This window comes from Clupea harengus, chromosome 7 (genome assembly GCF_900700415.2).
Source record: "Clupea harengus chromosome 7, Ch_v2.0.2, whole genome shotgun sequence".
Lineage (NCBI taxonomy): Eukaryota > Metazoa > Chordata > Actinopteri > Clupeiformes > Clupeidae > Clupea > Clupea harengus.
Genome location: NC_045158.1, coordinates 17,993,578 through 18,008,688, shown reverse-complemented (window position 1 = coordinate 18,008,688; position 15,111 = coordinate 17,993,578). Strand labels below are relative to the sequence as shown.

The window sequence follows — 15,111 nt, the reverse complement described above, 5'->3', positions numbered from 1 at the left end:
GTGTATATATGTGTGTGTGTGTGTGTGTGTGTGTGTGTGTGTGTGTGTGTGTGTGTGTGTGTGTGTGTGTGTGTGTGTGTGTGTGTGTGTGTGTGTGTGTGTTTGCAAGACAGCTAGTTGAAATGATAGTTTTAATAGGCTTCTGCAGTTGTCCTGTGGGGAAACTGGATCTGCAGCTTTTACAATCAGACTCATTCTTGAGAGTTTATCAACTCATTTCACACAGTAGGCTACATGAAAAATACAAAATTGTGTTTGCTTTTTTATTTAATGATGAATATTTATAAAGTATGAAGTTTATGTTGCAAAATTTAAATACAGCATTTACAGAGTTATGTGACTATATAAATTACTATATAAAAATGAGGATTTTCCTTTGGTAGTATAAAAAAAGAGGGATAAACCTCTTCTAAAACAGCTTGAATTAAGTCTGTACGATGAATGATGCTGTCTTATGCACCAGGAAGTACATCCATTTTTGTAAAAAATATAAAATAAAATATCATAAACACAAAGGCAGATAGTTTCCTCTGTTCTCAGTCACACCTTATGTGGCATGTTGGGAAGAATATACCCTGTTCATACACACGGGCAAAGCACAGTATTTGTTCTGTCCATTCCTCCACAACCGTCCCATGCCTGGACCAACCAGCTCTTTGGTTGACACTTAAGTAACGGTCGGAATGCTTCACAAGCTCTGAACGTGACTCGTCCAGAAACTTCCCAAACAGGAATCTGCTTCTCTGTGGCACCTGAAGTCCACAACACCTCTTTCTGTCCTGTCCCCGGCCTTAGTCCTGCTTTAGAACGTAGTGTGTTTCACCCAAACCGGTACTTGGGCCAGTATTTAACAGGCTGGGTCTGCCTCTGTCCAGTACCGATAGATGTCTTTGGTGCAGGAGCTTTAGGTGAGTCCCGGTGTGGTGGAGTTTTGGTCTCCTGGCCACGCTCAGTGATGGTGAACCCATGCTGGATCCTCTCGTGAAGCGAGAAGCGCGGCAGGAAGTGAGTGGACACGTGCTGTGCCTTGACCCGCGGGCTGGAGCCCATCTTGGCCTTGCCGCGCTTGTTAAGTGCCACGTACCACTGCCGTCCCGACCGGCGCCCTCCGTGGGCCACCGACGCGTACGTGTTGTAGCTGTTCTCTTGGAAACGCTCCCGGAATTTGCAGTCTTCTGTGAACGTCTCCTGAGGGGGAGAAAGACGGAGAGAGGGAAATATAATACAATAAACAAAACCAAACAAACCCACCCAGGAACAAGCAGCCGGACTGACAGGACACTGACAGCTCCAGAGGCAGGCCAAGGAGCGGCGCATATGTTTAACCCTCCATCAGCCCCGCGGGCACACAGCATATGCATGCATACATGTGAACATAATGACGAGCAGGCAAGGCGGCGAGCAGCAGATAAATTAGGGCTGACACTGAAAGTCGAACCTTTGGGCATTAAACACCGCACTAATCACCGTAAGCAAACGATGCTCAGGCTCCCTGTCGCAGGCTGTTCCAAGCCTTCAGCTGGGACCCATCTGGGTTGGTGTTGACTTAGTGCACTGTTACCTACGCTATTTGTCTCCTGCTGCTCGTTAATTAGATAATTGCCTTTAAGTCTGAGGAACTGAAATCACCACGAGAGTCCTTTTCTGGGAACTACTCATCGAATAAACGTTTCTTTTTGTTTTTTTCTTCCCCACACACATGGGCTACAAGATATTCAAGATAGTTGGCTACATTGCTTCATCCACAGGCAGTAGAACAATTATCCCCAAGATAACCATCATTCCAGAAAGGAGAGTGTCATCATGGAGAAATGTGTTGTTGAGCCCAATGTAGTTCATGTATTGGATAGTAAAAGCTACTGCTAAGCTCTAGCTGTTTTGTTTATATCTCTCCTTTGACATCTATTGTGACAATCAGGCATGAGTGAAAAGTAAATTGACTCTTGGGGAATCATCTTGGGGGATAAATAGTACCGATTATCTATGATTATCTATTTTTCAGTTATACCTGATAGTCCCAATAGATGCCAAAGGAGAGATATAAACCAAACAGAGAGAGGTTTAGCAGTGAGAGGGATATGAGAACATAATTAATCTTAACCTCAAATTACATTTCTCCCCAGAAATGTTCTGTCAAAACACCAGATTACCTAAATGTAATGGCTTACACTGTAAAAAGTGTAAAAAGCTTAACTGAAGACATTTGAATAATAAGGTCTACAACTTTTTAAGAAGTATATCCGCACAATGTATAAGCACCGAGATCAGGCACATGTTATGATACTTTGACACCTTCAACACCTTGGTCATCCAACCTGCTCCTGAACATTCCCGAATAAAACTTTTAGTTTAATAACTCAGTTCCATGTCGGTCTCACTAAGACCAACTGAGACTTCTGCGACCATTACTGTGTAGGCTACCTAATTACCATTATCATCCCGCGTTTCAACTTTTTTTTTATCCAGAAATAGAAACTAGTGCAGTGACAAAGGCTTTCGCGCCGCGTCCGTACAGCCTGTAATCATCATGGGTGCATTGTCCATGCCCAGTGTTGGCAGCTGGTTGCAGATAGAGCCACGCGGCACAGTGATTGAGTTAGTGCGAACGATGAAGGCTAATGAAATGAAGCCCGCAAGATTACAGCCCCTGATCCCGCAGAATGGGACGCAGGGAAGGGGGAAGTGTGGGGGGGGGGGGGGGTACCGGATAATTACAGGGGACTTACTTTTATCTGCGGCTAGGCTCAAAGTCATCGAAATGACTCTGGCCTATCAAAGGGTGCCCGTGACTGACAGGGGCTAGGGTTGCCTTTGTACAAGCTGAAAACTCATTACTCCGTGAAATAACTTTATCCCGGGCAGGGCAGGGACTAGGAGAAGGAGGGAGGGGAAGACATAAGCTGTGTTTTTGTGCCAATCATTTTGGTTCATGGGGGGGGCACCCGCAGGGGGCTTAGGTTTCACAAATGCAGTCGTAACCCTAAAGGTCAACGCCTCTGCCAGAGCTCCAGGCTGTACATTTTTATGGAGTACCCAACCCACACTCAGACATGCGTTTCCCGTTATGTCATCTCTTCATATGTTTGACTAGAAAGAGAGGCTTCAGAGGTATGGTCAGGGCAGGTGTTGATGCCATTCCAGTTCGATAAATGTAGCGACCCTCCCCGCAATTCTTGAAAATGACTAATGATTAAAAACGAATGGGGAAACACAGGCAATGAACCTGGCCTCTGGCAACAATAACAATTTATAGTGAGGAGCTTTTCCTGTATTTTGTCTCAGCCTTAATTGGGATAATGGGATATCTTTTTGTGAAGCACTTCGCATAAGCCCTAAAAATAAACTTTCTGGGAAATCACGATGTGAGCGCAGGGATGACTGCTCTCTCATCATCGACAGGCCTTGCTTAACCTCTGGATGCTGTAAAAACAACAACAGTTCTGCTATGTCGAAGAGTGCAGCATAGCAGAAAAACGGTGCCATTACAATATTTTCTAAACATGCCAGTCACAGCCAGATCTGCCATAACACAAACGCCAAGAGTCCATCTCTCTGCAGCCTCCCCACCACCACTGCCTCAGGGTGTTATTTTGCATTTTAATCAGAGACTTCTCAGGGCTTAGGACAACAGATAATTACGTCAATGCTCTTGAACAACAATATGTCTGACAGTCAGCAGTCCCCTTACAGATGTGGTTTCTGTCAAGCTTTGACAAGCAGCTCAAAGGGGGGGGGGGCTGTTTAAATGCCCCCCCCCCCCCCCCAGACAGGCTCCAGTTGGTGGCATTACACGGACATTCCTCCAAGCTTAAGGGAGCCGCATGGCGGCGTATGAAACGCCTACGTGTCGACCGCGGGAATGGAGTAGTAGGTAGTGGGCAGTAGGCGTCCAGCAGTAAAACCCCCGGCCATGTCACAGCTGTTTAACCTGCCTGAGGCCGGAGTGATTTGTGGCCGTCCGATGCCGCTCCGCATCACTTCCTTTCCCATGGTTCTCTCTGAGAGAAGGAGGGCTGTGTGAGATTTGAGATGTGTGTGTGTGTGCGCGTATGTGTGTGTGTGTGTGTGTGTGTGTGTGTGTGTGTGGATCTAGAGTCTAGAGAGTTGGCCCGAGTCTGGTACAGGTCTGGCCAAGGGTCAAGTGGGGTCTATAGAGACGGCAGGCCCAAGAGAGCACGCTTGCCTTCTCTGAGGTCCTTCATTTTCTTGGACAGCAAGGGGCAATGATAAGAGGGAAATGAGGGTTGTTATCCACGTTCGTAACGTAACCTTGTCTGGAACCTGGCCTGCCTCTTCCTCTCTCTCTCTCTCTCTCTCTCTCTCTCTCTCTCTCTCTCTCTCTCTCTCTCTCTCTCTGTCTGTTTCTCTCTCCATTCCTCTCTCTCTCTCTGTTTCTATCTCTCTCTCTCTTTCTCACTGTGTATCTTTCTCTCATAAACTCCCTCACTGACTCTCTTCCTCTCTCAGTGTTTACTCAATAAATCCAGGTGACCCCGTGACCTTTGGGAAGATTATGTTTGTAATGGCGTGCTGGGTCGGGTCACTGCGAGCAGCGTGCATCTGTCCCCCGCACCGCCGCTCGGCCGATAAATCGCCCGCTGCGAAAACATCTAAATATTAAATATGACAGCGGCGCAACTACATAAGACGGTGTGTGTCACCTGATACTCGACCCCCACCCACCCACCCACACATACACACACACACTCAGACCGCCGCAGTCTCCTCCCCCCACCCCCTCGCTGAGGCCGCGTGCGCGGAGCAGGGGCACTGGGCTCTGAAGGAGGCCATTAAATAAGCGTCTGCAACTGTAGCCGGGGCTGGGGAGAATCACGGGCTAATTCGCAACTGATGGATCTGCCACAGCTGCCCTGATTGTTGCTTATGTCTGCGGTGGATTAGGGGCTCATCTTTAGATTTATGTGTTTTCTTTCTCTCTCACTCATTCTCTCTCTCTCTCTCTCATGCGTTCCTCTGCTCCCTCGCTCACCCTCGCTGTCTCATTCCTTCGCTCTCTCACACTTTCTGTCTCCATCAATCTCTTTGACTCAGTCATCCACTCTCTTTGTTTCGTTGCCTCATCCCCTTTCTGTTTGCCCCCCTCACACACACACACACACGCACACGCACACACACACCCACACACAGACACACATACACACAGACACACAGACACACAGACACACATACAATCAGACACACACACACACCATTTCCTACCTCACTCTCACTTGCTTCTCTTCAGTGTCTCACACAAACTCTCCCAGACTCTCTGTTTGTGACTCACCTTCCACCTCTCTACCTCCATCTTTGTCTCTTTCTCTTAGTCACCTTTCCTCCTCTCTCTCTCTTTCTCTCTCCCTCTCTCTTTCTCTCTCTCATCTCTCAAACACCACACTCCTGTCCTTTCCATCTTACTTTCTCTCTTTGTCTATTTTTCTCTCTGTCAAATTTACACGCTGACACTCTCTGTGTAACTGAGTGGCTGATAAAGTCGAGCGACATTTTGACAGGAGGACTTCAGAGGCAGCGGACGCATCAGCTGCCGCGTCGTCTGGAGTGTGGAGTGGGCCAAGAGGAAATGGAAGGAGTGCTTTGCAGTGACCCCTGGCCCAGAGGTTCTGAAACAGTGCCACCATCAAGCTCTTAAAGAGGACACGCGAAAGGGAAGATATTACGACCTTTCTTGAGCACACAGACACACTATCGTATGATGACTGTCGTAAAAGCTGTGGAATTCAACACCGCAGGTTTATATGGGCATTTTATATGGGCATAGTCAGGCTGTTTTGGAGTGGGCCCAAGAGTTAAACTCTGCATGGTATGGCCCAGTTAATATTTCTCAAATGGCACTGTCAGACCAACTTTCATAGGAACGCATGCTGATGTCCAGTTTTATATTCTATACAAGTTGGGACACACTGTCTGTTTCACGTTCTTTCACAGTAGAACCCCTTTTGGTTCCACTTAATAATAGTTCTGCTGCACTAAACCTTGAAAGACCCATGCAAGACTCATGCATATTAGAACATGCATTGTGCTCTGCAGAGAACATCTCAATTTGACCTAAACGACATTTGCTCCCATATAAACCCAAACAGATGCATTCTCCAAAAAATAACATACTAGACATAAATGACGAGACACAAGTGGCGCATTTTCTCTTCCCAGCTCTCTGTCCTGCAAGTGCAGTGGGATTTTGGAGTGCTGTACAGTCTTTGGCTTGTGTCATTATCTCTGCTGAGCCGATGCTTCTGCTTCACTTACCCAGTAGACTTACATTTCTCTTCCCTTCTAGTTTCTCCCTCACAATACTATCCAATATCCTGTGAACGTTGATTCAATCTGTTTTTCCCATTAACACATGCTAATAAGCAGTGGCTTGTGTCAGGCGGCAGACTATAACTTACTAAGTCAGGTGTCGGAGTGAGGCGTGTGTGTACAGAAGTGGCTTGCATTGTGAATGAGGTTTTTTTTGTTTTGAAGATGAGCATGCAGTGTAAATAAATGTAAATATGAATCTGATACGTCGCTAATGTCCACACACGGGCACGCTAGCGAGGTGATCACGGGTCATAGATTGTCATGGTGAGGGTGATCTGCACCTGACCAACACCAAAACTTTGCATAAACAATGGACATCACCTAAGCGGAGTAGCTACAACAGTGACCTACAGGTGCCTACAGGCCAGCCATACGCACAGCTGCACGCGTGTCTTATTTACATGTCATTTTCATTGAAGCAAAGCAGAAAACCGAAGGCAGAGGTGCCAGGTTTTTGCAAGCCTGATCTCTGCTAGCCACAACTGCCAGTGACCCAATTGACTGCCTACATATGTAAATGCTACAGGGTTTTAATGTGTCTCTGTATTATTGAAACAACATTTAAAATGTAAACCCATTTAAAAAACGTTTAAAGTCATCATTGAATTCCCATCAGAACCCCATCAGTAGCATGCTGTGTATCTTGTGTCCTGTTCGTAATTTTGCATCGGGATGCTTTAAGATGAGTGTTTGCTTACAGTGGCAAGTAGACGTCCTCTCTTGTTCATGGCCAAAAATCTGTTGCTGTAAACTCCTCGGATCCCGACAACACCTTGAGAGATTGCGAAGATCTCCAGTACACCTGTTGGCAGGATGACAGCACACATTCTCAGCATCACCTTAATCCTGTAGCCTTACCGTGCAGCATTAAACCTGACTGTCCCATTCGACATCTAACATGAATAGGGAATGAACCAGTCCCCTTAGAATGCACATCAGAGAAATAACAGTACATAGACACAGGAATGAAGACATATTATATTAAAAAAAGATAATCATAACTTTAGAATACAATAACATATCGCTCTCACATCTCAATGCTGACACTCTGTCAGGGTGTTGTGCTTGTGCACTGACCATCGTTTCATGTAACAGCTAGTAAACAACAGAACACCTACATAGACTCATGGTACAAGAGCAAATGGTCCAAGTAGTAAGTAGTTAAACTGCATTTACCCCATGGAGGGTTCCAGTTATGTGCACTGTTGCCATATACACACTGTAGGTAATATGAAGCATGACACTTGGATCCGAACCGTTTTCTTTTAAATGAAATGTTTCAAAAGCAAAAACTCAGCCCATACCTCCACTGCACCACTGGCCTCCTTAATATATTGCAAATGAGTGATGATAAACCATTCCGGTTCCATTGCTGCCCCATAAACTGCCGGTCCCTCATAACTTTGTCATAATTAAGGGTGGCAATCTCCCCACTTCACTCATGTTGCATGCACGGCATCACATTAACCCGACGGGATGTCTCAAATTATACAATGGATAACAGCTATCCTGCACATGGCATGGGAACGATCACAGCCACTCTTCCGAGCATTCGCACCTGTTACTCCTACCTGCCAATACATACAAACAGGCTCTTACAGGCACCCCAGGCCCGAGAGCTCCGCCAGGGTTCACATCACTCACGGAGCGGCATACCTACGCCTGACACGTAACTAACCGGGACCGGAGAAGTCACATCGCATCAGTGTCATTGCGTATCTATTTGGAACGGCTCTAGTGTAATGTTTTGGTGCCCAGGCTCACGATCGTATTTCAAGGGAAGGCAGGAGAAGCATGCCTTGGATTAATCGCGGGTACTTTTGCAGCCACGGGATGTATTTAAAATCTTGTGCGAGTATGACCTGTACACGTTGGAGCTCATTTCAGTTGCGAAATTATACATTGTTAAAAATGCGCACTGGATGGTTTATTACTCATAGAGGACAAGGTTCAAAGAATGACGCATGTGCTGTAGGTGCCTTGGCAATGTTTTTATCTCATGTACAGAAGTTCAACAGTTCATAACTGTGCGCAAATGTATATGATCAATGTTGAAAGGAATACTTAACCTTTTTATTTTGAACTTACTCAACTGATTGGGCTCGTGGCTCCCGTTTACTCTGCCATCGGGATGAATCTGAAGGTGGAAACCGATGCCGACCCTACAGTACAGTCTCCCCGTCCTGCGTCCTGATATGCTAGCCTCCAGCAGTTGCTGCTCCGGGGAAACGCGGATAGATCCAGTCACAGCAGCGGCGCGAATCAGCTGAGCGAAGAGAACAACGTAGAGAGGAACATTCATTCTTCCGCGACGGAACACTTTTTGCGCGCTAGGAGTCCACTTCCAGCATTTTTGCGTCGGTCTCGGGTCGTCTGCACGAGGAACCGTGCGCGCACGCATGCACTTGCAGCTCTGGTGGGCATTACCCTGGTCGCTCGCGCTCGCTCGCTGGAGTAGAGAGGAGTTCCGCTGGCAAGGAGATATTTATAACACGAATGATCTCACTGCTTGATGCATGCCTCAGTTCTGAAGGACGCGCTATCTCATCAGGATCCCCCCTCAGAAAGAGTAGTCCTGCGCAGGTTTATTTATTTATTTATTTATTTTGCGCAAACTGATTTGCGGGTGCGCATCTTTCAATGCGTCCACAGGATGCAGATGTGCCGCATTTTACGCACGAGGAAACATGTTTGGAGATAATCAGACTACATAAATATTTCATATCGGGAATAAGAGGTCGTTTGGCAGTGCCAGTTATTCTTCTCTTCTCTCTGCAGTTGCTTTAAAAACCGAACTGAACTTTCAGTCAGACAATCAGCGAGTCCAACATATAGATATGAAAGACCAACTCCACAGGTGGCGGGTCAGTTTTAAAAAGTTCACTTAGCATTACGCACAAGAAAACAGAATGAATTGCATTTTTTTGTTGCCAAAATACTTGATATAAATGATTATGTTGCTTACAGTAATTTCAGTGATGTAATCAAAAGACCGTTTCCCAATATCTCTCCCATGCAATGTATGCATATTGTTCTCCTCTTTCAGACTTTGAAATCCCTCCAGGATCAAGATGAAATGCATATGAGTGCTGTGGGAAATCACTTTTCATTACATATTTATTATAGAGCGGAAAAAAAGTATTTTTTTCCAAAGTGGTATTCTGGTGTTCATATACTGTAGCTATATGAGCAGGGCACTGTAAATGACTGTAGCACAAATGTGCTAACATAAGTAATGTGGCACATTTGGGTAAAAACAATCTGCCCAGGACCATCACAGACCGCAGTGCACATGTCATTATGGCTAGCTGAAAAACTGAGCCAATTGCACAATGGCTACAGTTCCTCATACTGACATGGACATGGCAGAGCAATGAGCCTGCTATTATTATCTTATTCTCATATTCACTGAGGGGGCGATGTTTATTCAGTCATGGTACTGACACACATAATGTCATGTTCCATTCACACATGCTTGCATACACACAAGCTCACACATGAGAACAAACACACACACACACACACACACACACACACACACACAGAGAGAGAGAGAGAGAGAGAGAGAGAGAAAGAGCAAGAGAGATTAAATCAGTAAACACACTTTGCTGCTTTACTGTATCTTATGGCTCATTAACAATATCAGATTTTCATTTCTTAAAATAAAATGTCACAATTGTGATGAATTGCCAGCAGTTTAAGAGATTAGACAAACAACATGGATTAGACACATATGACACCCTGCAGTGAGATCACAGTTGAATTATACTCTTGAAAGCCAGCATGTCTATACTAAGAGATCAAATTCTATGTGAGTGCTAATTCCCTAAATTTTGTGTATTTTCAAAGTGTTATCATTACTCCTTACGACGGCCATTAGTCTCTAAATGTGTCCATAGCCCAGGTTTGTTTCACTCTTGTCACCTCTTCATCTAATAGCCCATTCCTTACATACCTTTCACTGAGTTTGTGTAATACTGAAGTAGTGTAGAAAAGGTGTAAATCTTTCTCTGGTGTCTCTGATTAATGTTACCGTCTTCCCGTCTTGTGTCGGTGGGGGAAAAATAGGTGGCTTCGTGTTTCTCTGTCTTTGCACATGGATGTGTGTGCTGCCTGGGTGGCTGCCTTAAGTTGTTGTACATGTTGAAAAGAGCTGACGGATGGCTTCACTGGAAACTCTGAAGTGATGTTTACTCTCTAGATTGTGGGGACATCCATTTTAGGCTAGACGCCTCCAGCTATGCCGCTGAGGTAATCTCCAGATGTGTGTGTGTGTGTGTGTGTGTGTGTATGTGTGTGAACTGGCTGGCCATCCTGATTGATTCCCCCTTCAGCCAGTGATCACACACATATGCACATACACACACACACACACACACACACACACACACACACACACACACACACACACACGCACGCACACACACACTTCAAGACTGCTCCATCTGCTTCGGTCTGAGGTGCCTGAGAAGAATGCTGTGTGTTTTAGTCTCATCCTTTACACTCCATCTAGGTCCATCAGGGACTCTCTGGTTCATGCATGAAGTCTCGTGTTGATTGCAGGGAGTGCATAAAGTGCACTCCACTTTAAAAGAAGGGTGTGTCTACGAGCATTTTTTTTGACAGCCAAAACTGCACCTTTAACCCCACTCCCTGCAATCCAAAAGGACTGTCATGAAATCAGATAGATCACTCAGGTCATCAGGCTTCACCTTTTTGGGAGTTTCCACACAGGCAGCCCCTGTAGGAAATGCTCTGCGATATGACTACGGACTAGAGTTGTTTTCTAGACTTCGTAAACCCCACCGGTCTCTATGATCAAGACCAAAGCCTGATCAAATTCCTGAACAATTTGAGTGATGAATCATATGTTATCTCAGTGGTTCATTTTCATGGGGTATGGTTCAAGATTTCAAACACTTTAAAGGTGAATGTGATGTTACGGTAACATGATGTGATTAACATGAATTACTGAAGGACTCCCCTATGAGTACTTCCTAATGGGTAAGATGGTCCTTTCTCAATTGTTCAGTTGTTCCGTGGGCGTCTGATTAGATGTAAAGTTGAAAGTTATTAGTGATTCTCAAATCATGAGTGATACTCCTCTTTGTAAGCAATAAACAAACTAACACACTTGGTTCTCAATAAATAAATAAAATGATCTTCCACGAAAAACATTCTGTAGAAATTCACCTTTATGTGAACCTTGTAAAAAGGAGGTAAAAGTTTTAGCTTTGAGTCCTCATGTTTTAACAAAGATGTGTTACCGTGTAGGAGAAATGGAAATACCCCGGAACTCTTATTTTAGACACAAAGAAGAAAAGCCCTGTCTATTTGCACTTTGATGCTGTGAGGTGTGGATGGACATGGTTTGGGATTCAGATCTACACGCAGGCTGGTCCACTCTGGAACGTGTGTTTGAGTGCTTCTTCGTCAGCTAAAGCCCCTGAAAGTCAAGCGTGGCCTCTCAATAATTCAGGCTGCGGTTGATGGCTACTCTCTGACAGCCTAGAAGGTTCTCGAGTAGACAGTCTGATAACCTAGAAGGTTCTAGAGAACAGACAGTGAGGGTAGAACCCAGACAGCAGCTGACTCTAACTGGCACTGATCTGATTCAGATTTTGATTCACTTTATGTGTTGCTCTTCAATACAATGTCATTGTGTGTTGTCCCACAGAGTACATTCAGATACAAATGGTAGAAGATATGGCAGATAAAGACAACTCACATCAAACAAATAGGAGCTAAAACAGGAAAATAAAAAACAAACAAGATCTGGATCCATCGACCAACCGCTATACAGGAGGGTGATTGTATGTTCTGTGCTGTTTATCAGCACATCATTTGCAGGTCACAGACATGGAAATAACACCCCCATAACCATGTAATGACCTGTCATACCTCACTGTTTGTGCAGCTTTATTTTAAGCTCATTGTATGTCTTGTACAGCATGTCTGTTGGAGAGTATAATTATAGGTCCCTTGTTACATTTGAATTAAAACACCTGCATTGGATGTTGACATATTTCAGTATGCATGACATATTTCAGTCACAATGCCAGCATCAGTAATCATGTACATGTCACATAAGAGAGTTGACATAAGAGCATTGCTAATGACTTGTGGAAGCTCCCCAGTTCTCTCTCTCTGTCTCTCTCTCTTTCTCTCTGTGTCTCTCTCTCCCCCTCTGTCTCTCTCTCCCCCTCTCTCTCCCTCTGCCCCCCCCCCTCTGTCTTTCTCTCTCTCCCCCTCTCTCTCTCTCTCTCCCTTTCTCTCAGTCTCTCTCTCTCCCCCTCTGTCTCTCTCTCTCTCCCCCTATGTCTCCCCCCCCCTCTCTGTCTCTCTCCCTCCCTCTCTTTCTCTCTGATTTATTTATTTTTTTGACTTTTTTTCCGCTGTTCAGCACTACGTGGTCCAGTTTAGTCTCCATGCAAATATAAACACAACATGAGCTGCTAATGGAGTTGATATTGGAGTCTTGACAAGGGGGTTGTGGTGGGGGTCCACATTATTGCCCTCAGGGTGTGCATGGACCGGGTCATTTCATCCACAAACACTCGGTCCGGTTCACGGTTCCAGTAACCCCAGGAAGGCCCTCTTCCCATCCAGCTATCCCATGCGAACATGTCCTGCACTGACCTGGCATTCCTGCATGGCATAGCAGGACTCAAACAAGCCCCCACCCACCCCCTTCTTTCTCTGGATCCCTTTTTCTCTTTCTTTTTCTCTTCTCTTTCTGCTGCCCATTCATTTTCTCTTTCTAAATTCAGTTCAATTCAGTTCAATTCAGTTCAATTCAGTACGCTATTCAAAGGGAAACAGTGTTAGAAAACATTAAAACAGAAAAAATACAGAATCATCGAACATCTGTCCTCTCTGTATGTATTTTCTCTCTCTTTTTCTCTCTCTCCCTCTCTCTCTTTCTCTCTCTCTTTCTCTCTCTCTCTCTATCTCTCCCTCTCTCTCTCTCTCTCTGATGTATGTAGCCCAACCTTGACCCCAGGAGGGCTTACATGCTCCCTGCAGACGCTTGAAAGCCTCACCCCACAAAAGATCCTGTCACCAACACTCACCACCCTTCACCAGGAGCAGCCTGACAGTTAATTTAATCTCGGCGCCGACCCAGAGACGTGCCAGGCACTCGCCATCCTCGTTTGGGTGGGTAAGGAGCCGGCTCTGCGGTGGCACGCTGCTCCCATGCGTCTTTCCTGATGAAAAAAGAGCCACCTGTTCACCCCGACACACACACACACACACACACACACACACACACACACAGGTACCTGTCACCGCACGCCTCACCCATTGATGAGTCTGTCACCGGGTGCCCTTGACCTCCCACCGGGGAGTGTGTGTATTATGCTCACGTGCAGACACACACACATACAGATTCACATACACACACACACACACACATACACATACACATACAAATACACATACACACATACACACACACACGTGTAAACATAACCCGTACTCCCATCCCCACTTATACACCTATACACGCACTGGCATACCTTTCATATATACCCTTCATATGTATATAGTATATATATATATATATATATATATGTACACATCCTTATTCACATACATGTTACAAATACTACACAAGGGTCAATGGTATATTGGAAATACGCCATGCCTGTTGATGCCACTGGCATTAGTCATCCATCTGCAAGTGTGCCAAAAAAAAAAAATACTATACATATATAACACATATGAATTACTGATCCACTGATCACTGATCTCGTATAACAATTCTGACATTTCTTCTAAAATGCTCTGGAATAGTTGTCATAGTTGCCATTGTCACATGCTGTAGAAACACTTCCTTTGGAGGGCCCTCTTCACAATACATTATTCCCAATTTTAAAATGCATTTTTGAGATGGCATAAGAAGTCATAATGCACATAGTGGTGATTAAAACTGTGTTCACTTAGTCATGAAGTTTCAGAAGACAGTGCTTACCAGAAATAAACCATAGCAGCAGATGTTGCCTGTGCTTTGGAAACTTATTTTTTTATATTATGAAGGTGGAATGTGGCCAGCAAGATGACTAAAGTATGAAAGTCAGTGTTTTAATATAATGCAGTACCAGAATGAATGAATTTGAACTGGAAAATCCTGGTAAAACACTGATAAAAGACTTCAGCAGGTTTACAGGGATGGACAAAGGTGAAGGTCAGACCTCTTCTAATCTGTTTTTTATCTTGACTTAAAGGTACTGTGTGCACTTGTTGACTTATCATCTATCTTCTAGCTCACCTGTGCAGTATGCAGCGGATTGGTCCACACGGTAATTCATACGCTGCTGTCTTGATCTGAATTGGGTTGGCAGGGGGGAGTCTATTTTGTTCATTTACAGAGGAGCCAATTCTTAATTGGTTGTGATTTGGACAGATATTTCTAAATTTAGTTTGGCTTCTTATAGCGTGCGCCAACATGCTAACTAGTCGTTGTTCATCTCCTAAAGTGGGTCTGGACTCTGTCCCAAAGAGGGCAGTCATACTTCTGTGGATATAAAAAACCCTTCAAACAACACACACACTTACTTGTATAGCGCCAACTTCATTTACTGTTCTGAGCTCACTGCACGCATCCCAACAAACGCACACTAAATGTCACTCAGTGTCAGTCAGCCAGCTGCCTGCATCTACACAGCTTAAAATAGTTTAAAACAATAACCCTCACCCTGTCATCTTTATTATTCTCTTTCACATTCCTCTGCTCTCCTGTGTTCTCATGGAGGTATTGTCCAGTACTGAAATGGGGTATTGACC

General features: G+C 44.9%; 1 protein-coding gene across 1 annotated transcript; it reads right to left on the bottom strand.

Annotated features, from left to right (window-relative positions):
• Window positions 1-656: 656 nt before the first annotated feature.
• fgf5 (fibroblast growth factor 5) lies at window positions 657-8,840 on the bottom strand. The gene is made up of 3 exons (XM_012835115.2): window positions 8,413-8,840; window positions 7,023-7,126; window positions 657-1,188 (listed from the first exon to the last, which is right to left on the bottom strand). Exons 1-3 carry the CDS (start codon window positions 8,723-8,725, stop codon window positions 820-822), a joined length of 786 nt encoding a protein of 261 aa, XP_012690569.2. The 5' UTR covers window positions 8,726-8,840; the 3' UTR covers window positions 657-819.
• Between the last annotated feature and the right edge of the window lie 6,271 nt (window positions 8,841-15,111).

Bases quoted from the DNA above. Each gene is read 5' to 3' on its own strand.
- fgf5 (XM_012835115.2), bottom strand. From the start codon at position 8,725: ATGCGTGCGCGCACGGTTCCTCGTGCAGACGACCCGAGACCGACGCAA. The intron at 7,127-8,412 runs GTAAGTTCAAAA...TCCTGCCAACAG, and splicing joins CCACGAGCCCAATCAGTTGA to GTGTACTGGAGATCTTCGCA. The intron at 1,189-7,022 runs GTAAGCAAACAC...TCTCCCCCTCAG, and splicing joins GAGGACGTCTACTTGCCACT to GAGACGTTCACAGAAGACTG.